Genomic DNA, 24,749 nt, shown 5'->3' with positions numbered 1-24,749 from the left:
TACATATAAATATATATATATTTTTTTAACCACAGTGAGCTAAGTATTTTTCTTTATATCAGCAGAGAGTTTTTAAGCTGAGAGTAAATCTTTGTCTCAAGTGGCTTTTGTCACATTCCCTTTAGCAAAATCTGAGGGCTCTGTTAGTTTCTGAAGGACAGATACGACAGGATTCCGGCTTACTCAGAGACTAAGCGTAAATTTTACTGTGAACAATGTTCTCTGGACTGTGCGTACACTGCTATCCTGTGGCTATTTTAAGAAATGTCTACATGCAGTGACAAAGTTTGGCTACTCAACAAATGTTGGTTTGTTCTAGTGGAGGAAGTAAGTATCTATTAGGAAGGAATGGATTATCTTAAGTGGTTTTATATACAGGGTAGCCATAAAGTTTGTGGCACAATCTCATTTCAAATTGCACACGAACTTGATGGCCACCCTGTATATATATATTTTATGTTCTATTGAAAATGAGTTTATTTAACTCGTGTCAACTAATTCTTTTTGCTCCACCCAATCTGTTCTCTCAGAACAATCAAATGCTATCTTACATAGTTTGGTGATTTTGACTTTTTGAATGAATAAAAGAAGATGTCTCCACTGCTAACCGACGGGAGAATAAATACAACAAAGATGACTCAGTTGGCATTGGCCACTCAGTCTAATCCAGACACCATCTTTACAGCACACACCCTTTGGCAGAAACTGCTCAATTGCATGTTTTTCTTAGATTATGAAATCTGTTTCCGTGCAGACCAGTAGGGACAAGACTACTCTGACTCAGGTTAATTTTATCTTAAAATATAAGTTTGCAGATGCTTTAAAATACAATGAAAAGTCAGACTCTTTTGGTGAAAACTCCTCCAAGAGTTCTCACCTATGTTTTAATTAAAATAGGGTCCAAGTCTTTATTCAGTTTTCCCTGAAATAAAACAGTTGTTATCAAGGTAATCATTGACTTCCATGGTATTAGTTTGAGACAACTGGATGTTTCCATTTGCCATCTGTATCAACAAAGTGTAGGTAATTTCAGGTAAACAATACAAGAATTTCACATTTCAATTTTGTTTAAAAAAATTTTGATTGGACTATGCCTACATAATGACAAATTTCATCAGCTAATCTAGAAGATGCCTTTGAGCGCTGGTGGCTCATACTTGTTCATGTTAAATCTGATTCCATTGGGCCATTTACTGAATCCCCTTTTTAACCCTTCTTGCTAGTAGGGTGGGCCATCTCTGAACCTACTTTTTAACCCTTCTTGCTAGTTGGATGGATGTTCGGTCTTAACGGTAAAGAAAATTTAACAAAAAACCAAGGGGTTAAGCACAAATTATTTTTACCACTTCACTAAAACAAGTATTTTTTTTCTATATACTGTCCACACTGCACTCTCTGAACAAACCATCAATTCAGTCAGGTAATGGTTCTGATGTTTTCTCTCACCAAACTGACCAGTTCAGTATTTTAACTTGGTTTTGGTGTTTTACAGATACTATCTGAGTTGATAACTATGACCATTGGTCTCAGAGAGCAAATGAATTACTAAGGAAATCCTTAGGGTGCATTTGCATATGTGTTCACATAAGAGAGAGATTGGAAGTAGAAATTTCAAAGGGAATTGCATTGTAATTGAGCTCTCCTACCTCGTGTCTCCATATAAATATTAATGTTAATGTTATTCATCTGATAGCTCTGATGTCGCTTTAGAGCGTCACTTGTTCCTTTTGAAGGATGTCCCATGTTTCTTTTTTTCTAGCACAACATGCCCTGCATAAATTTACCTTTCTCTACGTGCTTTAACATCTCAGCTCAATTTCATCTCTGTGAGTTATTATCCATAGTAAGATAAATTCTTTATCTTTGTTTACCTGCTCAGATCTTCAGCTATCTTGTTTAGGAACTTAGGGATAAATATTACATAGGAAATGCATTGACTTGTAACTTTCCTGGGACCATAAATCTCCCCCTAGTGCTTAATAAGGACATTTCTGCTGGGGCCTGGTTGGTAGGTGGTAATGATATGCTCAGTGGAGTTCAGGATGGAGGCCACTCTTTCTTCATTTCTTTCTTCCTTCGTTATCTCTATCTCCCTCCCAATTCTAAGGTGGCCCTAATTTCTAAGGGATATGCTAAAAGACAGTCTAATTGGATAAGATCACTTCTATCACTAATACCTTCCCCAGGTATGGGAAACAATCATTTCCTGAGTCACGGTCACATCAGATCAGTTCATCTGTGACCCAGGAGCAATCCCAGGGTGCATTGTAATTTACAGACCCAGGGCCACCATTTTCTGCAAGTAATTTACAGACTGACCCAGGGCCACCATTTTCTGCATAGTCTAAGCCATTTGCTGGAGAGCTAATACAGGTTTGGAAGTACATTTTAGGATGCTGGGACATCCTTGAAGGGTTGCAAATACAGATATTGTGCAACTTTTTATCCAGAACACAAAGAGAAGGAAAGATCACCTAAGCACCCATACGATTTCATGCCTGATGGAGAATTAAAACTATCACATAGAGTGACACTATTTTCTTATCAAACTTAAAAAGGAAAAATTATTTCCTCTAAGGGTGAAATGAAAGTATCCAAATACAAGTTTGCTTGAGAATATGTGAATTTCCTATTATTTTTCTTTCCAAATGATGGGCCCAACAGAAATACTGGTTATAGAAGATTGGTCTATCCATGAACCATATATATAATCTGATGCAGGACTTAGAGATGGAATAAACTTTTTCTTTTTGTGCAAATATACTTGTACAAAGCCAGCCTCAGTAATTTCAAAGAATATTGTTGGTCATTTTAAAACTGTCAGCAATACCAAGGGCACTAACTACATAATTCTAGGGAAAAACAGACTAAAAGTGAAGGGCAACCCCTGGAGTTGTACAAAGAAATAGTCTTTGATATCAGTTTGGTAAATGATTGGTAAGGGAGCTATCAGGTGAATCTCTGCTTTAAAAAGATTAATAATAGAATGTGTTAAAATAAGATAGTTGGAGAAGAGGTATGAGTTATTTGAGGTAGAAAGATGTGGGGGAGGGTGAAATTAATTTAGTTTTAAATTTTTAAAAACACTTTCTAACAGAAAAGTTCTTGGGCACTGAAAAGAAGAATTAGATTAAAAATGTTCAGTATTCTTGTGCAGTACCTGTGGCTCAAAGGGGTAGAGCGCTGGCCCCATATGCTGGAAGTGGCGGGTTCAAACCCAGCCCTGGCCAAAAGCTGAAAAAAAAAAAAAAAAAAAAAAAAAAAATCAGTATTCTCTTTCCACTATCAGATAAATCATAAAACTACTTGAGTGCTTTCTGGTTAGGAAGAAAGGAGACCAACATCTTCCAATAATTTGGTAGGTAGAGCATATTTTTGGCAGATGGATGGATGGAAGTGCAGTTTTCCTATATGGAAATGAAAAGAGCTTTAAAGATCAGTAGTTGAGCACAGGCTCTTATTTGAATAAGTGATCTTGGAGTCCTTAGCTTTTGTAATAAACCTTACTTCTTTCTAAGAAATTGTCTCCTACATTTTAGGTGGTGGAAATATGTGTGTGTGAGATCAACTCATCATACATAATGATCACTTGGCAAGTAACTCCACTAGTGTTCAAGTCATTTTGGAAAATAATTATTGAAAGAAAACTGTTGACCAGTCCTCAGATACAACGTCTGACTTAAATGCCTACTCATTCGCTGTTACTATATGATTCTTATTTCTAGTCTTGGCCTGACTTTTGCAGTATTATTTTGAAGTTATCGATTTTCAAATTTTGAATTGTGAACAAAGAAAAAATTTAGATTAAGAACTTAGAAGTATTCCTTGCAACCTCATTTATTTATCTCCTAAAAGTTTTTTTTTATCTCCTGTAAGTCTTGAATAGCAAAATCTAAAATCCACAAATTATTACCTTTCTATAGGAAATAGGTAGAGTTTTTTGGTTTTGCTTGTTTACTTGACAAGAAGAATAATTCTCCCAATATAACTTCCCTCTGACTGTGCTCTGCTCTTTGAAAAGAGTCTTATTTTATTTACAGTATAATGTACTTCAAGTATTTACTCTAATACAGTATGTACTATCTCCATGAAGACTTATCAATATTTAGATTTATTGTCCTTAGTTTCAAAAGTGAGGTTCTCTGTCTCTTCCTCTTTATCCAGTTTGGGATTAAATATGAAGAACCAATGTGGACCCTTGCTATGATACTACCAGCTTTGCTGTAGTTTTTAAGTTTTGACTTTGTGTGAAAAATTGTTATGACCTAAATAGGAAAATAAATATTTGAGGAGAGAATGAATGATGGCTCATAGTTAGCACAGGCATTTCTGGACATCCCACTGAATGATACCTTAAAACATTTTGAACTGGTATATCTTGCCACAGGGATGAAAACAATTTCATACAAAATCTTCCTTGTGTTACCAACTTTTCTTTTGTGAATATTTTTTAAAATTAGGCTAATGAAAAAAGAAACAACCTTCCTTCAAACAAGCCTAATGATATAATATTATGGGAAAAATTCTTTTGATGTAATTAGAGATTCAAAGAGGGTGAAATAACACACAAAAGAAATGGAACTATATAACACAAGAGTCCCCAGTGTCTATAGCCAGCTGTCACTTCAACCTCAAGAGCCATGAGCTAATGTTCTCAAGGAGAATGAGCTGGGAAGGGGAACCAAGAGACTGGGGTTCTGGTCCTCACTGTCTTTCCCACTAGTAGCAGCATAACCGAGGCTGGCCAGGCACTTAAATTCATGTTTCAAGAGAATATTGAATTGTCTAAGGGATCCCCAAATAGCAGTTCATTTCCTTGCAATCATACACACACACACACTCACCCTGACTAAAGATTGCTTCAGAAGAGGCTGGAAGACACAGGAGAATTCAGTGCTGCTTCATGAACAGTTAAGGTCAAGTTTGGCCACCTCTTTCCGTCAACTTTGAGCACCGCTGTGGCGTCTCTCATTCTCTTGCCATCCACATTCATTTAAAAAAAGAAAAAAACACTTTAGAAACAAAAATAGTATCAGCGGTGGTTGCTTATGAAGCTAAAATGTACCATTCCATCAAATAAGCACACACAATCCTCTTGTTAATATTCTATCCAATTTTTCTGATTCTAGGAAGAGATTTTGAAGACATTGAAAGTAAATTTGCCCTAAGAACTCCTGAAGACACAGCTGAGGACACTTGCCACCTCATTCCTGGAATAACAGAGTCTGTGGCCAACTGTCACTTCAACCACAGCAGCAAAACCTTCGTGGTGATCCATGGCTGGACAGTAAGTGAAAAAATATCCATTTACTAGAGTTAACATAGTAAAGTATGATTCTAACGATAAAAGTTGAAATTCCTAACATCAACCTATTTTATATTTGATAAGGTTTAAATAGGAAAAAGGAAACTTTGGTGCTTGTAGAAGCATTCAGATATATACAGAATTGGCCTTTTAATACTTTCTTTTTAAAACATTAAGCTTAATGGGTGGCACCTGTAGCTCAAAGGAGCAGGGCGCTGGCCCAATATGCTGGAGGTGGTGGGTTCAAACCCAGTCCTGGCCAAAAATTGCAAGAAAAAAAAAAAACATTAAGCTTAACAAACAAATGTATACCACAGAAATAATTTGAATTCCTCAGGCATCTCATTCTTATCCTTGAGAAAATTCTATACTTTAGGACATTTTGAAAAAAATGGGCATTGTGGCGGGCACCTGTTGTCCCAGCTACTTGGGAGGCTGAGACAAGAGAATCGCCTAAGCCCAAGAGCTGGAGGTTGCTGTGAGCAGTGTAATGCCAGGGCACTCTACCAAGGGCAATAAAGTGAGAATCTGTCTTTAAAAAAAAATTTTTTTTAAATCTTTTCCTTTCATCCTAAGATGACATGCCTAACCCTAAATCAGAAGATGGTTCTGGTTCATTGGGCTGATGGGCCCACTAAGCCCACTGGTATTCTCCACATTTTAAATGCCTGAGCTCAGAAATTCTGCCTATGGGACTGAGTTTCCAGATCACACAGACCTGTGTGATCTGTTTGATAACTAATACCAGCCACACTAATCTCAGCTTATCTCAGTGAACTTTCTGGTGGGTTCAGCTGGAGCCCTGGGTGCAGGTGTCAGGGAGGGCTTCAGTCCAACCTTGTCTCTGAGAATCAAAAATTTAAAAAGTTGGTCCTGATGGAAGGAACCTCAGAAGAAAACAAGACCTTTGCTGAGTTGAGGAAGGTGAGTGCTTGGTTTTCCTCCTCCTTTGTTTGGGGTTATTTACATCAGTATTTTATGCTGAATCGAAAAGAAAGGCTTAGATTGGTTGTTACACAATTAATAAAATTATGTCAGCCGCTATAGGAGTCAGTTGCATTACTTGCCCTTTTAGATTGCTAAACTTGGAAACATGGATAGGACAGAAAAACTTATAATAAGAACCAAGAGCTAATGAGCTTTCCCTGCCCTGTCAGAGGTAAGCTGCTCAGTGTCAAGGGCACAGACCAAGGGGTGTCAGGAGGCTCTCCAAGCTTTGTCACAAGAGACCCAAAAGAATGCTTAGCATGTGGCATGTATGTGGTGGATCCCAGATGCAGCCATGACCCAGCTGCATTGGAGCTTTTGCCACCTGTTTGCATTTCACTGCTGTAAACACTCTCATTGTGAACCAGGAGGTCCCGCTCCTGGCTGAAACAAACAACAATTAACATTGCATTCTGAAGAGACAGCAGCAAGCATCCTCTCTTGATCTTGAAGGCAAAGGGTGGTCAACACCCCAGACACAGAGAGGAGGGGGGGATGGTGTAGGATCAGTTCTTCAGGGTTATACTCCAGACAGATATTCCCAATCGTTCTCCCAAAGACCTAATCTGCATTCAGATCCATCTTTCTTTTTATAGTATAGGTTGCTAAAATTTTACAGAATTCATCATATGTACTTTTAAAATCGAAAGTATGGTCTGCCATTCCTGAGCTCCACACACCTCTTCTTTGGCATATTCAAATTTGCCTGGGGAGAGACAGTCACAAGTCTTGGAATACTCTTTGGGGATCTGATTTTTGTCTGAGCTAACAGGCTTCCTTGCAGGTTTGTTCTTTACATTGTATGCAGGTGTATGGGGCTGACATATCTATGACAAGTTGAATGTGGGTATTCTAACAACGCTTGTGTCATCTTTTTCAGGTGACGGGAATGTATGAGAGTTGGGTCCCAAAACTTGTGGCTGCCCTGTACAAGCGGGAACCAGACTCCAATGTCATTGTGGTGGACTGGCTGTCCCGGGCTCAGCAGCATTACCCAGTGTCCGCAGGCTACACCAAGTTGGTGGGAAAGGATGTGGCCAGATTTATCAACTGGATGGAGGTACAGCTGGGAGAAGAGGAGCCTTATGTGTCCATAACAGAGCTCTTCGCTGGAGCCAGACAAATGGCTGTTCTGTCTTCTTTTTTTACTTAGCTATGGATATTTTCAGGGGCAGTTCAAATCTTCGGAATGAATATAGGCATCATTTCATAGCCCAAAGCAACATTTTGACAAGAATGATAAAACTATAAAGGCAAGAAGCAGCCCTGCCCTACTCTTGATTTTTTTCAATGACTAGCTGCTGAGACCAAGAACTAAGTGGGCCTAAGTTTTTTAATAACAAAAGCTTGTTATTTCAGGACGGAGGGAAGGTGGCAGGTTCTGCCAGTCCTTCCCCACCACTTGGCTGGGACATGGGAATTTTATCCTGGCTTTGACTTCTGTTAGACTACCAATCCTCCTTGAAGAAAATATTAATAATATTTATTTTTTGGTGTCGATTAAGGATGCAGATTTTTGTTGAGCATTGAGGCAGTAATGGATTTGGGTTTAGAAGACCACAACCGGGAAGGTATTTAGGATTTGAGGGGGCCCAGGTTCCAGAGTTCTGATTTAGCAGCAAGGGACCTACTATTCCAGGCTATTCTCTGAAAAGTACCTTTGAAAAGTATATTGGGCTTGGAAGGAAGGTAACTCTGGCAGAACCAAATTATTTAAACCAAATAAGTGGAGGGTAAATGCTGTTTATCATGTTGGCCATCAAAGGACAAAGCTCTTTTCTTGGCTCTTTTGCTAACTGGACAAGTGAATTTGGGCAAATCTAATCATGTTCCTGAGCCTTGGGCTTACCACCTGCTAAATGAAGAAGCTGGACCTTGTGTGCTAATCCCTTCCCACTATAATATTTTCTGATTATAAGTCACTGGTTGGCTAGCCTTTAAGAATAAAGTGATGTATGTAGTGTATTTACAATAGGGAATAATGAGGTACAGTTAAATATACATTTGTATATTTATAAATGTGTATATATATGCCCACATACATATATGTATGCATGCATAAATTACATAGTAGAACCTCTGTAAGTTGACCACCTAAGGGACTGTAACAAACTGGCCAACATATAAGGTTGTCAACATAAGGAACTAGGCCTACTGTACTCATATGTTCATGTAATGCCTGTCTGGTGTTCAATCTATGTAAATTAGGTCAACTTAAGGAGGTAGTCAGTGTAGGGAGGTGGTCCACTATGAAGGTTCTACCATATATGTAAATAATACTGTTTCAGATGTTTGGCAAAACTTCCTAATTGCAATCTGCTGTTAAAGAAAAAGAAACTATCAACATTAAAGAATATGTTTCTTTCTCTTATGCATAACACAAAATTAAAATAAATAGAATTCATTTTCAGTATTGTCTATATTTCAAAAACAATATATTGATTCATTTTTTTTCCTTTAGTTTTGGTCTTTGGCAAAGAACTCTAAGAACCTTTTTTTCTTTCCTTATTCTCTTCCAAAGGAGGAATTTAACTATCCTCTGGACAATGTCCATCTCTTGGGATACAGCCTTGGAGCCCATGCTGCTGGTATTGCAGGGAGTCTGACCAACAAGAAGGTGAACAGAATTACTGGTAAGGAAGCAGTTTCATGGTCTTATCACAAGAGTCAAGATGGTCCTGATTCTGAAAGAAAATCTGACGTTTGTTAAATACTCACAAGTGTGATGTTTTTCTGGGGGCTAAACTTGGCCCTTGACTATCACACTCTAGGGCTCTTTTTGGGTGTAAAATAAAATATAGAGGCTTGTTCTCAGGGTCTCACCATCTACCAGCAACAGCACAGAAATAAAACAGAATGAGTTACTCACAGAATGGCCGCAGATTTCTCTGAGAAGCCTGGTAGTACATTGTACATATGTAGTCACTTCTCACATCACTACTAGGAAGAATAAAAAGGACTCACTCCAGAGGCCATTTGGAAAGAAGACTGTCCCCTAGGCAAAGGTTTGACAGACACAGAGAGAGAGGGAGAGAGAGAGAAAGAGAACTCACCACTGTTAAAAGGTCTCCTCAGCAAATTCAGAAGTAATTTACAAAAGGAAATCCAGCCATCCTGAGTGAAAAATCACTAGATGATGGCTAGTATATGAGACTCAAAATCATTTTAGAAGGAGCGAGGCTTACTTTTATGACTCAGTAATTTAAAGATCGATGATTGTAGAATAGGAGGAGCTAATGAGTGTCTAAGTGGCTGCCAGTTGCATTCAAATGATGGGCAGTAGTATGCTGATGTCATATTAAGGGAGATTTCAACATCTGAGGGTTCTTCTTCTCCCATTAAGGCTTAGATCCAGCAGGACCCAACTTTGAGTACGCAGAAGCTCCAAGTCGCCTTTCTCCTGATGACGCGTATTTTGTAGATGTCTTACACACATTCACCAGAGGGTCCCCTGGTCGAAGTATTGGAATCCAGAAGCCAGTAGGGCACGTTGACATTTACCCAAATGGCGGCACTTTTCAACCAGGATGCAACATTGGGGAAGCTATCCGGGTGATTGCAGAGAGAGGCCTTGGAGGTAAGTACCATTGAGCCGTGAACTAAATGTGAGTTCTGTCCTGAGCTTTGATTGACCCAGTGACCTACCCAGGCCCACCAAAGCATGCCATTTTTGTATATGCATTCGGCCAAAATATGTTTATGAAGAATATTGCTGTGTTCAGTGTTGCCGCCTTAGCACCAGGCAGCTAGCCATTTTGCCTTTTATTTATTATATTGTAGGCTACATTGGCAGTAGCAAGAGAAAGTAAAGATGGGATTTAGACAGGGAAATGCCACTGACCATGATAATAGCATTGTAAAATGTCATCTGGACACATCTTGTCATACTTTGAATGTAGTCGCAAAGCTGATGGAAAGAGTTCAGATTTTACTGAAAGTGAAAACATGCGTTCATTAGTCCAAATTGCTTTTGCTGGCCTTTTAAAGAGATGGACAAACCAGAAACAAATCTCCACCCTGTTGCAATAAGTCTTCCAAAATTCTAACAAGAGAGAATATTTATTTGTTTATTTGTTTGTTTGTTTTAGTTTTTTGGCAAGGGCAGGGTTTGAACCCGCCATCTCTGGTATATGGGGCTGACGCCCTACTCCTTGAGCCACAGGCGCCACCCAGGAGAGAATAATTTAATATTAGCTTAATGTTTACTTTAAAAATCACATTAGCTTTGCATACGTTATGGACTTTGGGACCTACCTACAACCAACATGCCGATTACTTTTCAGCGTAATATTATTATTTTCAATTGTTTTAAAAGTTTATGGTAATAAATCTGTTCTTATGACATTGGTGATTATTTCTATGGCTCATTTGATGTAAAAAGCATGAGTAGGGGCACTATCCTCAATTATACATTTCTATGATAAAAAACTATTCAATGATTATGCCTTATATGATGTGGTTTCTGAAAGCACTGTATGTTTCTCTAAGTACCTAGACTATTAGATACCTTCATTGTAAGAGAAGGATGCTTTAGGGTTAGGGTTAGAAAGAAAGAAAACAGGAGATATAAGAGGGAAATTAACTGCTGCCTTAGATATCTCTTACTATGGTTGCATAAACGTACTCATAAATATACAACAGCAGAAAAGTCAGGCTGCCCTGTGAACTTGCAGCTTTCATAATCTTGGACATAGGTGAGCAGCTGCCACCAGGAAGACCTCCTAAAATAGCTCTCACAGTCACAGATGCATAGGCCTGTATCCTAGGGTCCTTTTATTCTAGCTCCACCCCTAACCTGTATTAACCTCAAAATGAAACACTCATTGTGGATTTCCTCAGAGTTGAATGTTCTTTGTGCCTCCTCTTCCCCAGATGTGGACCAACTAGTGAAGTGCTCCCATGAGCGCTCCATTCATCTCTTCATCGACTCCCTGTTGAATGAAGAAAACCCAAGTAAGGCCTATCGGTGCAGTTCAAAGGAAGCTTTTGACAAAGGGCTCTGCCTGAGTTGCAGAAAGAACCGTTGCAATAATCTGGGCTATGAGATCAATAAGGTCAGATCCAAAAGAAGCAGCAAAATGTACCTGAAGACTCGTTCGCAGATGCCTTACAAAGGTAGGCTGGAGGCTACTGTAAGTGAGGAAATCTGTTAGTCCCATTCTTATTACACCCATGGACTCCATCCACTGGAACAGAGAGAATACATAATGTTACTGAACCCTGAGCCCTCACTGTGCTTCTGTTGATGAAGAGAGGGAGTTGCATTGATCAGCCTGGTTAAGAGGGTGGCAAGTGCCACCTTCCTCTGTCACTGGGACCATTAGCATGGCACAGTGCATCAGTACGAGGCTCAGAGCCAATGTGAAACCAACTACCTGGGGTCAGCAAACCCTGGAGTTTAGAAAGGGTCAAATCCAGTCTAACTCTTGCTTTTGTAAATAAAGTTTTATTAGACCAGGGCCACACACATTTCATTTTCATATTGGATAAGCCTGCTTTTCTGCCACCACAACAGAGTTGAATAGTTGAGACAGACCATACAGCCCACGGAGCCTAAAATATTCACAACCTGGACCTTCACAGAAAGTTTGCCATTTATAACATTTGCTTTACATGAAGGCAAGAACCATCTATACTTTTAAATATGACTGTGCCTGGGAGGCAAGAGGGTACCAGGTCTTCTAAGATACTTCCATTTTGCCATGATTTGTTTTCCCCTTGAATTTCAAGCTTGGCATGTTGTTTAGAGCAAGATCTAAAGGGATGGCGGGTAGGGAAATGGGAGGGCAGGTAATCAGATGTCTCTGGCAAGAGGGGAGTAACTTCAGAAAGGCTGACTTATATGAAATACCAATAGAAGCCTGAGGGAAGAGATTCTGTTAAAGAAAAGTTTCCCAGGGTAGAATTTATCTGCCATCGTGCCAATTTGTAACTTGAGTTGTTAGAATCTGCAGAGGTGTGTTGGTGGCATAGAGGCTGGAGCATTTGTAGTTCAAGGAAACCTTTTAGGCAATGAAGAAACCTCCATTTACCTGCTCTGTGGAACAAGGGAGTATGGAGGGGGTAGAGAGGACCATAATCTCAAAGACAGACATGTCTCCCTCACCTCTCATCTTGTACCTGTGCGCTCATGGCTCCATCAGTGACTGCTGGGGGCACCTCGACACTGCCAGCTTCCTCTGCTCTAACGTGGCCTGGCCTGCAAGGGCTCTGTTTTACCCCAACCCAATTTCCCCTCACCTCTTAGTAGCAGTAAGGTTTTGTTGTTGATGTTGTTTTTTATGATCTGAGTACTTATTTTTGTTACAGAAAGAGGAGGCAGGACACAATAACAAGAGGGACTTTACCTAACAAACCCAATCAATCAGTGTAACCTGGTTCTCTGTACCCTTGATAAATCCTCAATAATTAAAAAAAAAAGAGAGAGAGAGAGGGTCAAAGTAAAATAGAGGGTGTCATCAGGAGCTCACAGCAGCAAAATGGGTTCACAATTTTTTCTTTAGGATGTGGCTAAAGCAGCATAGAAATATAGTTGGCCAAATTCTAAACAAGTAGCATTAAGAAATCCACATCCTAGCTTAAGAGTAAGCACATGTAATAGACAGAGTCACAAATAAGAAAAACATCTGACCAAGGTCTTGGGATATTCTTGAAGACATCGCATCCTGATAACTCTAGCTTCCCCATCATGGTGGCTGTAATTCAGGCCTGTAGCCTTCCCTTTCTCATTTGCTCAGGGATTTTGGTAGAGATGGAAAGCAGCAGCAGATGTAGAGGTTTAAGGGCCTTCCTCCAAAGGCTCTCATTAGTATAGAACACACAAGGAAATGGCTTTGCAAGGCAGTCCTTGCGGCCTCACTGATGGTTCTGTGAAGTAATCATTGTTATGAAGCCTACTGCGTACACACTCTGTGTTAGGTGGTGGGGGATTCAGAGGATACACATGATCTTCTGACCCGAAGGAGCTTATGGTCAGGGTGGGAGGGCAGACCTACCCACAAAACAAGAAGAAACATGATCACTTACGGTGACATGGTAACAAACACCAAATGTGCTTGGTTCAGATGTTAAAGGGCTAGACAGCCAAGGAGGGTAGCGTTCATGGGAAAAATGTCCTGGCAGTTTTGGCCTTTTATTTGACCTTCTTCACATCCTATCAAAGATGGCTTACTTCCTAGGATTGATTGACAATTCAGACACACTGGGATTATTCCCATTCATTAAAGCCACACTTTTCTGAAAAGGAATCAAATCGAAGATCTACATTTTCTAGGTATAAACACTACCTAGTATAAAGAAATCTTTTTAAACCACGCTGATGGTTCTGGGCACTAGCGAGATATGTTCTGGGGTTTTGAATGGATTGTTTAGGGGTTCTGGTGTATCTATAATGATTGATTGGTGTATGTTCCAATTTCCTCCCCCTACAGTATTCCATTACCAAGTAAAGATTCGTTTCTCTGGGACTGAAAGTGAGACACACAGCAACCAGGCCTTCGAGATTTCTCTGTATGGCACAGTGGCTGAGAGTGAGAACATTGCTTTCACCCTGTAAGTAGCCTTTGTGTGTGGGTTCACTGTGGCACTCTTACCTGTCCTGGCCATTAGTCTGAGAAACAGAAGTAGTCTGGGACACCCAGAAAATAAGTGTCTAGTTCAAGAAATTGGCATTTCAAAATTGAGACTTTTGTTTTATTTTATTTTTTAGAGACAGAGTCTCACTTTATCACCCTTGGTAGAGTGCTGTGGTGTCACAGCTCACAGCAACTTCCAACTCCTAGGCTTAGGCGATTCTCTTGCCTCAGCCTCCTGAGTAGCTGGGACCACAGGCACCCACCACAACACTGGGCTATTTTTTTGTTGCAGTTTGGCCGGGGCTGGGTTTGAACCCACCACCCTCGGTATATGGGGCCGGTGCCCTATTCACTGAGCCATAGGTGCTGCCCATGCTTTTGTTTTATTTTAGAGTTAGAAAAAAAATTCTTGAATTTGGCCATTTTATTTTTATTTACTATTCATATTTTTCTTTCCTTTTATAATTTTATAAAAGACATTTTTGAAAATTTAAAATTTTTAATAAAATTTTGTAATTTTATATCTCTTCCTTTCTTTTATATTTGTTTGAAATGGAACAACAATGAAATTCCTTTGAAAGTTTTGACTTTAAAGAAAATGAACAATAATAATAGGAAACCTGTCAGTAAACAGATGTTCATATAATGCATATAGAAGTATAAGAAATAAAAAGCCCATGACAAGGTTTACCCCTTACTATTGATAAAGAAAAAAAAATAAGGCAACTGTATGATGCCCTTTCATAATTACTAAATGAATAAATCTTTTTGCAGTTTTTTTTGGCCATAGCTGGATTTGAACCTGCTATCTCCGGCATATGGGGCCAGAGCCCTACTCCTTTGAGCCACAGGAGCCACCCTAAATGAATAATCTTTTAAAATACCCAGTGCTAATGTGATAAGGTACATGTGTCCAGTACTGAGTGTAAGATTCATTGATAGAGCCCCCTCTGGGTGAGGAAGGCAGATGGCAATCACTTTCTGCAGCTATATGACATTGTTACATGAAATGAAGTATTTTTTTCTAATCTGTATTATAAAGAAATGGGTAACCAAAATTTGAATGAAGCAATTTTTCTAATTTCATAAAAAGAGTGTCAATAAATTGTTTTATAATGTAAACTATGGCCCATTTATTGCAGTGGCACACATAAAAGCACAATTAGATACCTAGTATCCACCATGGAGTTGATGGTTAAATGAACTGTGGTTTATTAAGTTAGTAAAATCTATCCAGCTTTTAAAAATATAAATTTATGGCAGCGCCTGTGGCTCAGTGGGTGTTAGGGCACCGGCCCCATATACCGAGGGTGGCAGGTTCGAACCCAGCCTCGGCCAAACTGCAACAAAAATTAGCCAGGCATTGTTGTGGATGCCTGTTGTCTGAACTACTTGGGGGGCTGAGGCAAGAGAATTGCCTAAGCTCAGGAGTTGGAGGTGCTGTGAGCTATGACACCACACCACCCTACTAAGGGCAGTAAAGTGAGACTGTCTCTATAAAAATTAAAAAAAAAAATACAAATTTAGTAAACTAAGTAAAGTGAGGGAAAAAGTAGAAGATCAAATATGAAGAGAACATGGCTGGACGTGGTGGCTCATGTTTGTAATCCTAGAACTCTGGGAGGCCAAGACAGGAAGATCCCTTGAGTTTAGGAGTTTGAGACCAATCTGAGCAAAAGGGAGACCCCCCCCCATTTCTACTAACAAAAGAAAATTAGCTGGGTATTGTGGTGAGTGCCTGTAATCCCAGCTGCTCAGGAGGCTGTGGCAGGGGGATCGCTTGAGCACAAGAGTTTGAGGTTGCTGTGAGTTAGACTGAAACCACTGCACTCTAGCCTGGGGCAACAGAGTAGACTCGGTCTCAAAAAAAAAAAAATGAAGGAAACAAAGAATGAATAGAGAATTATATGTGTATTATGATTGTGACTAAGTAAAAATGTTCATATATTGGCTCGACGCCTGTAGCTCAAGCAGCTAGGGTGCCAGCCACATACACTGGAGCTGGCAGGTTCAAATCTAGCCTGGGCCCACCAAACAACAATGACAACTATGACCCAAAAAAAAATAGCTGGGCATTGTGGCGGGTACCTGTAGTCCCAGCTACTTGGGAGGCTGAGGCAAGCGGATTGCATAAGCCCAAGACTTGGAGGTTGCTGTGAGCTGTGATGTCACAGCACTCTACCCAGGGTGACAGCTTAAGACTCTGTCTCAAAAAGAAAAAAGAAAGAAAGAAAATGTTCATATATTGATAGGAAGTGAAGAAAGGTATAAAAATGAAAGTTATATTTCTGAATGCTTTATGAATTTTTTAAGAATTATATTTAATTTTTTAAAAAGAACTTAATGTCGTTAGTATAAAAGCTGGAATAGACTGAAGGAATGCAGATATCTTTTTAAATACCACAAATGCCATTGACTTTCATTTTGAGTGTTTTATTGAACATTTTTTGCATTTTTAAAGTATCCCCCAAACAATAAAGCCATTTACATCTTGGGAGAATTCAAAAAAGGGGGAGAAAAGTTGATTTGCAGAACTAACCAAGTTTTTTTTATTTTTTTTAAACTCAGGCCAGAAGTTTCCACAAATAAGACATACTCATTCCTAATTTACACGGAGGTCGATATTGGAGAGCTGCTGATGCTGAAGCTCAAATGGAACAGTGATTCCTACTTTGGCTGGTCAGACTGGTGGAGCAGCCCTGGCTTCGCTATTGAGAAAATCAAAGTAAAAGCAGGAGAGACTCAAAAAAAGTAATTATCGATGATCTCATTTTCCTCTACTCACTTCAGACTCATCCTGATGTCACTCCCTAGGGGCAGTATTTCAGGAGCTCTCAACATTCAGATGAACCTTTAGAAAGCCTTCCCTAAATAATTCCACCTAGAATTTTCTTTACGAGTATTCCTTGCATGCTGGGGAGTGATAGTATTTCCACAGTTCACAGAAGGAGAACATCAGCCCTGAATTGATCACTGTTATTCAGAGTGAGAGCGGGGATTTTGCCTGTCATAGATGCCTTGATTCTCGAAATGCCAGCAGACTCCAGGACATACAGATGGGGTGCTGGTGGGCTGAGAACATAGAACATAGGAGAATATTCCCTTTTCTATCTCAAGCCCCCGATAGCTAAGGGAACAAACCTCAGAGATGTGACTTTGACATTCATAGATTCAAACTGGCCTCTTCAAGAAGGATGAGATTCCAAGATAATCTCAACCTGTCTTCCCAACCTCAGCCAAGTGCATCTATAAAATCAATGGCACAGAGAACCCCATAGGATTTAAAACTTTTACATATACTAAATGTGCAGGGATTTTTGCAAACTGTAGTGTGCTATTAGTGTTAATGAAAATAACTCCTTGAATTAGGATTGATAAATAATATTTCTCTTTAGTCATTTGCTTTTATAAGCAGAAAAAGGGTTGGTCGGAAAAGGCTGTGCAGAATCTTGGTTTCTCTAGCAGAGCCGATTCCCTAATTCTGTAATGTTGAGGCCTGGAGGTGGTAGAGTTAGTCCTGTATCCTCTCTCGGAGAAAGCCTAGTAGTGTCAGGCTCCTCCGAGCTCTTTGCATGCCTGTCTAAATTGATTAGATAGTTTGTATGCTGAACCCCAGGTCAGGTTCTCAAATAACCTTCTGCTTCAGGTGTGGCCTGAGTGTTACAGTTCATTATTGGAAATGTCCAAGCATTTAATCAGCATGACCATGTGGATTGTAAACAGCCCTGTACATTTCTGAACAGTCATTTGTATTGTTCCACCTGGTGTGTTCATGTCCGTTTTCCCGAACAGGGTGATCTTCTGCTCCAGGGAGAAGGTGTCACATCTACAGAAAGGAAAGACACCGGCAGTATTCGTGAAATGCCATGACAAGTCCCTGAATAAAAAGTCTGGCTGGTGAGTCTCTGTGCTCGCATCCCGAGGGAAGCAGCCTCAGCCTCCCTCCCTACCACCAAAGGCCGGTGCTGATTCTTTTTTTTTTTTTTTCCTTTTATTAAGTCATATACACATAGATCATACATACATTTATGCATGTGTGGGGTACAGTGTTTTGATTTTTTTATACAATTTGGAGTGCTTACATCAAACTAAGCAACATAGCTTTCACCTCATTTACTTAATTCTTGCATTAAGACGTTTATGTTCTACTCTTGATAAATGATCTTTCTCAGTCCTCTGCACCTGAATCAGATGCAGTGCTTTCTGCAGTGCTTCTTTTTTTCCCCTTATCTCTGCTCTTTATCCAAGGCACACTTCTTAGCTTGTATTTTATTTCTCCCACTGCCCCCAAATCTTCACTTCTGCTTTTCTTTCTGCTGCATCGCTGCTGCCTTCATGGATGCTTTCCGCAGAGCGCAGAGCAGGAGCTTAGGAGTTGCCATTGTAGCCGAGGAAGGAAAACATCTTATTGTATCAGCTGCAGCCCCAGATGCCTTGATTCTCGAAATGCCAGCAGACTCCAGGACATACAGCCAAAGGGGCAGGCCAAAACCCCCAAAGATGGGGAGCTGGTGGACTGAGAACATAGGAGGCTATTCCTTTTTCTATCTCAGAACAACTCTCTGGCTCTTTCCTTCCTGACCTTTAAGGCTAATCCACATGGCAGCTGGCAGCGGAATCTTTCCAGAGCGTCAGTGCTAAGTGTAGACCAAGCATGTGACCTTCCCCAGTCCCCTCCTGAATTCCTGGACCATGTCATTTTCATTCCTCCACTTGTTGCCCTGCCAGATGCCAATTGCTACTGGCTTACAGGTACAAAGAGGAGAAACATGAGGTCATATTATACAAGCCAGTGACACAAGGGAAACCAGAAACAAGCCAGAACCAATAGGAAAGGCTGGATGCAGTTTAATCTGCAAATGAGAAAAGCTATCACTTTGGTTTGTTCCTTTTTCATATTTGCATTTATAGACAAAAGTACTGAGTAAGAATCACCTGTTTGGAGCAAAGTACCTTAAAGACCCTTTGTGGAACAAAATTTTTAATTTCTACTTTGTGATATAATATATACATTATAAATAAATTATAATTTACTTATTACAAATAAATTAGGGGAAAATAGGCAAAAAATAAAATCAATTGTGACCCTATCCCCAAGGGACAACCCTAATTAATATTTTGGTTTATGTCCTTCTAGACTTTATTATATACAATTTTTATGTTTTTTAATCTTCTATAAAGTGGAATTATGGCATATATACATTTGTTTTCTTCTAGAGACAGAGTCTTACTTTGTCACCCTTGGTAGAGTGCTGTAGAGTCACAGCTCACAGCAACCTCCAGCTCTTAGGCTTAGGTGATTCTCCTGCCTCAGCCTCCCAAGTACCTGGGACTACAGGCGCCCACCACAATGCCCGGCTATTTTGTTGTTGTTATTGCAGTTTGGCCAGGGCTGGGTTTGAACCCGCCACCCTCAGTATATGGGGCCGGCACCCTACTCAATGAGCCACAGGCATATAGCAGCCACCCTATGGCATATATACTTTGAATGACAAGATGAGACCATATGGTTCCAAAACATGAATGTAAGACCGCTCAAGATAAATTTGAAATGAGAGTAGTTTACCAGTATTGAGTGAGGCAGGATAATTAATTCTTTTCACTAAGTGCTTATTGCTTTATGTCTTCTCAGAGAATTTCCTATTTTCTCCAGTTCTTAGAAAGGGACTCCTAGATTTAAATTTTACACATGCTTTTATTTTGCACACAACTAACACACGTATTCTTTTCAGATCATCTACAACTTTGAATCTGTATGTGAGAACAAAAATAAAATCCCCCCGAATTAGAAAGGAACTCCAGCTGTTTATAAAGCACTTGGCCATCTTATTTATATAAGTTTTTTTATTTATTTTTCTTACATATACATGTGTTTATTAGGCTTCCACGTTTGCCTTCACAGAATTAAGAAGGCTTAAAATTTAATAACAATAACAATGTTTGACTAAAGGACTAGAAACAAAAACCTCATAAAGAACGAATGAAGATAAATACATCCAGAAAAGAAATCAGATGATAGCTGCATTGAAATATTAAGCAATAATAATAATAATGCAAAGAAAGTAACATTCACATTGTCAAATAAGAGTATGTCTATTATAGAATGCTTTGACTCTGAGGTTCAGTATGGAATCATCAGTTAACTTCTTCTTATTATTTTTTTCCAAAGTCTCAAAAAATAGACAACTAATATTTATAAATAAAAGTAAAAGATAATTTCAAAAAACAGATCATGCCAAATCTTATAGACAATAGAAAAAGAAGAAATACTTCAAAATCGTTTTACTTAATTTGGATACGCCTGATACTAAAATTGGAGAAAATGTATTATTATAAAGGGGAAATTACAAACATATTACACTTATAAATGAGGGTGCAATATCCTTAACAATGTATTAACAAGTTGAATTAAAAATTAATGTTTAAGTAATGTACTTTAGCCAAAATTATATAAACTTATATAAGTTATAAGAATTTATTTCAGTCAGTCTAATGAGACATTGCTCATCTGGTTATAGCACTACTGAAACGACAGATATGTAACCAGCTTAAAAAAAAGACACACTTGAACTTGATTGAGGAGGTCATCGTGAATCAGACTGATAACCTTCTGTAGTTTCTTTCCTCTGTGACTGAAGTTAGTGAATTAAATGAAAGATTCTATTGCTCACATCTTCTGTTCGTTCTTCACCAGTCTCACATCCCAAGAAAAGAAGTAGAACTAGTTTTTCATTTGATACATTGTAGGAATAAGAAATCCTCTAAATTCTGAAATCATAGGGCTCAGTCCTTTGGAAATGACCATTGTAAGAGTGCCCTTCACTCCTAGGAACCTGCCACTTTCTGGGAACCATGAACCACTTCTTCCCTGGGTTTATCCTCATAACTTTCATTCCCGATTTCCAGTTGAATACTTTTTGTTTCAAAAGTGGTGGGGGAGGGGAGGAGATTGTAAAGACACTAAGGGGATAATAATTCCCTTCTTCTTCTGCTTTTTCCCAGAAACTGAGCAAAGCTCCAGAAAGAAGAGCAGGACATGAATTCTGTGAAGAATGAAATCAATGAAGCAACTTTTACAAAAGATGGCCCATGCTTTGGGTGTTTAAAAGTATATCTTTCCTGAGTATTAATCCCAGCTATATTCTTGTTAGTTATTTTAGGAGACAGACTCAAAATACTAAACAGTGGCTAATTCCATTGGAGGAGAACAGTCCACATCTTCCAGCGTTAAAAGCAGCCAGTGTGAAAAGCACTACGTTTTAAGAAAAGAATTGTTTGGGCCCACAGTAAAATAAGAGTCTTCCATGTGGCGTCTTGGGCCATAGCCTAACATTGGTTAGAACCTCCTATTTTAATTGAAATTCTGGATTTTTCTGGACTGATGCCTTCTCAACGTTTTCCCCGAGTCTGAATATAGAAAATGGTTTTCTGTGTCCTGAGTCAGACCCATGTGCAACTTGGCAGTTGAAACGCCTGATTTTTTGCAATGGTTCTCCCTTTGTCTTTGGGATATGGCCCAGGAATTAACCAGGAACATGTGACTTAGAGAGAGGGACGGAGAATGGGCTGATGAAATAGTGAGCCTCAGTCACCGTCATTGGTTCGCATTATGACAAAGTTGAAAGTTAAAGGAAGTATAAAATTGAGATCAATTAATTCTTCCTTTTCCATCAATTCATTCTTAACAGACTTTGCAGATTATTGTTTAATTAACCTCTGTCTCTCCCCTCCCTTTTGCTGTCTCAAGATTATATTTAAAAAAGGTTCTCTGGACAGGTGTTGAAAATGAACCTGGAACCCTCAGCCAACACATAATTGGAATGGTGCAGAAAGAAAAATGATACCATACTTTTATTATCGGGTTTTCCAAATTATTTTCATCAACCTGAAATCATTCAATATCAAATAGTTCCTAATCAATTCCAGGCTTGTCTCACTCACACTTCAGTTATACTTTGAGGGTGAGTCTTTTCTTCCTGGCTTTGACAAGGAAAAATGTGTTCAAGTTGAAATTTTGCATCGTGCAGGCTTCTACAAAGTTTAATCGAAGACCGTTTTTACTAAGTAAAATGGTGGGGAAGTTTCTGGGGCATATTATTAATAACAAACAGTGCTTATAAACCATTGTGTGCAAGTAGCCACATGCCCTGAGGGTTGCTATTTGTTGTTCTTAACAACCAATCAAGAGTGAGTGGACAATTATTTATTAACTAGATCGCACATTTTCAGAATGCTTTTCTATGTATAAATATATAATGATAAAAAAACAAGTCAAATATCTCAGAGGCTATTGCTGGGAACCCAAACTGTGAATGTGTGTGCGTATCTGAACACATACTCATATATAAGGCGTGTGATTATCATTCAGCATGGTTTGGAAAGTAAAGGAATCGATCCACGGTGTGTTAGGTCATGTTGGAGTAGAAATGGTTCCAGATGTGCCAGGAGTTCAGCCCGAGAAATATGGTCGTGCACATATAATGCAGGACCAGTGTTGTGATTGACCCCATCAGGCGTGGAATGAATTCTCTCTAAAAATAAAATGATGTAAGATTTCTTGTTGGCATTCCCCTTTATTGCTGGTTCATTAAGTTTCTGGATTTGGGTTTTGACCCAGGGAGCGTTAACTCACAAAATCAGCACGTGGCACTGGGAACTCTGGCTTCTAAAGACTTTGATTATATATATTTCAGTGATGCTTTGGCCATAAATTTTATTTATTAGCTGTAAATATATGTGTGGATGTGTAAAGGGAACTTGTACATATTGGGCAGTCATTGTGGCTATCTGCATTTATAGATGTGTGGTGCTAACTTTGTACGTATCTTCATTAGTAATGGTGTTGCTGAGCCAACTCACTCTTCCAAAATAATACAATGAAATGGTCTTTAACAAAAAGCAAGAAAGAAACTTTTTACTTAACTCTGTGAAGAAGTCATTCATCAGCTTTTAATAAAATTGACAACATTTTATTACAACACTAAGGCATTATTTTGTTATCATTTTAGTCCCCTAAAAAAAAAAGGTAAATTTAGTCTCAGGCCAGATTCATTCTGCCCATTTTGACTGAGCAACCACCAGACTTAGTAAATAATGTAGCTTCTGCGAATTACAGTGCACATTATATTTTCTTTTTAATATTTATATTTGTGTAATGCTCTACTAAATCTCAGGTGTCCTTTAAACTAGCCGTAGAGGAAAACGACACAGAATTTTGCCTGAATAAACTACACAGGACTCTCGTGCCTGCAGTATGCTTTTTCACAAGTAAAATGTTAGATTAATATAAAATAGCCATGACTATTTTCTGCAATACATTATCTCTATTTCCAAGGTTTCATAAGGCACAATGCAAGCAGCCTTTGCACAAGAAAATGAACTATTTAGAATGGAAGGATGTAGTTTTTAGAATCTTGCTTTAGGTTGCCTTGTTAATTAAGAAGAATAGCATCTAGTTCATTTCTGCAATGAAGTAGGGCTTGCTTCTTAGTATAGACAGGAAGTATTTTAGCCAGAAAACAAGTGTTTCTGTGCCCCCCTCCAAAATTTTATTATCAGTCAGCCAGAGGGTCTCCTGGACCTGTGATCCTCCAACAGGAGGGGACTCCCCAGTTTATACTTGACAACTCCCCATCATTGCCTATAGATATGATTTTTTGACAAGATAATTATTTGATATAAGTGTTGCTGAGGACGTGGAGATATGTCAACCTGCATAAGTTGCTGCTGGGAATGTACAATGTTGCAGCCACTTTGGAAAACAGTTTGGAAAATCGTTTTTAGAAAAGTTAAGCCTAGATTTTTAACACATATGACCTAGCAATTTCACTACCACCCAAGAGAAATGAAAACAAGCGTCCACCAAGATTTGTACACAAATGACCACAGCACCATTATACAGAATAGCCCCAAAGTGGACAACCCAAAGGTCCACCAACTAACTGGTGAAGAGAGAAACAAAAATGTGACATATTCACACAATGGAATATTATTTGGAAATACAGAGAACCAGCTGCTGATCCATGCTGAACCATGATACACCTCAGAAACCTTTTGCTATATGAGAGAAACCAGATGCAAATGGAACCTATTGGATGGTTCCATTATATTAAGTTTCCAGAAAAGGCAAACTTACAGAGACAGAAGGTACATTAGCGGTTGCCTGAGATTGGGAGTTGGAAGAGCTAGCAACAACAAACAGGCAGGACCTTCTGGGGATGATGAAAATTAGATTGTGGTGGCACAATTAGAAAACAACACATACACCTATCAACATGTGAATGTATAAACAAATTGTGCCAAATCTGCTCCACACAGCAATAAAAAGGAATGAATTCTTGATACACCCAACCACACGGATTAATCTCAAAATAATTATTCTTTGTGAAAGAAGCCAGACTAAATAAGAGTATGTACTGTTTGATCCCATTTATATAAAATTCTAATAAGTGCAAATGACTCTCTTATAATAGAAAGTAGGTCAGTGATTGCCCAAAGACAAGAGAGAAGGACAGGAGGAAGGAATTATAAAGGGATACGAGGAAACATCCGGGGATTGTAGATAATGCTATGGTCTTGATTGTGGTAATTGTTTTGCTACCACAAGACTTGTTAAATTGTACATCTTAGATATGGAGCTCATTATACATCAATTACACTTGAAAAAGCTATAAAGACAAAACAAAATAAAAGAGGAAAGAAGCTATATGATATTGACCTATACTTATATTAAAGATGAATTTATTGGCCAGGCATAATGTGGCTCACGCCTGTATTCCTAGCACTCTGGAAGGCCAAGGAGAGTGGATTGCTTGAGCTCTGAAGTTTGAGATCAGCCTGAGCAAGAGCAATACCTCTTCGCTACTAAAAAAAAAAAAAAAAAA

General features: G+C 39.0%; 1 protein-coding gene across 1 annotated transcript in view; it reads left to right on the top strand.

Moving 5' to 3' along the window:
* The window catches only part of LPL (lipoprotein lipase), a 25,140-nt gene extending 2,718 nt beyond the window's left edge, over positions 1-22,422 (top strand). The window contains exons 2-10 of the mRNA XM_023515551.1: positions 5,130-5,287; positions 7,173-7,352; positions 8,814-8,925; positions 9,636-9,869; positions 11,165-11,407; positions 13,723-13,843; positions 16,435-16,617; positions 17,659-17,763; positions 20,869-22,422. Of these exons, the coding sequence (XP_023371319.1) occupies positions 5,130-5,287; positions 7,173-7,352; positions 8,814-8,925; positions 9,636-9,869; positions 11,165-11,407; positions 13,723-13,843; positions 16,435-16,617; positions 17,659-17,763; position 20,869 (1,337 nt within the window). The 3' untranslated portion in view covers positions 20,870-22,422. The remainder of the gene's footprint in view (positions 1-5,129; positions 5,288-7,172; positions 7,353-8,813; positions 8,926-9,635; positions 9,870-11,164; positions 11,408-13,722; positions 13,844-16,434; positions 16,618-17,658; positions 17,764-20,868) is intronic.
* The last annotated feature ends 2,327 nt before the right edge of the window (positions 22,423-24,749 follow it).

Source organism: Otolemur garnettii, unplaced genomic scaffold, assembly GCF_000181295.1.
Source record: "Otolemur garnettii isolate 467f Iridium unplaced genomic scaffold, OtoGar3 scaffold00074, whole genome shotgun sequence".
NCBI classification, from domain to species: domain Eukaryota; kingdom Metazoa; phylum Chordata; class Mammalia; order Primates; family Galagidae; genus Otolemur; species Otolemur garnettii.
Note: the sequence above shows the minus strand (reverse complement) of the source record. Positions and strands in the feature narration are given on the sequence as shown.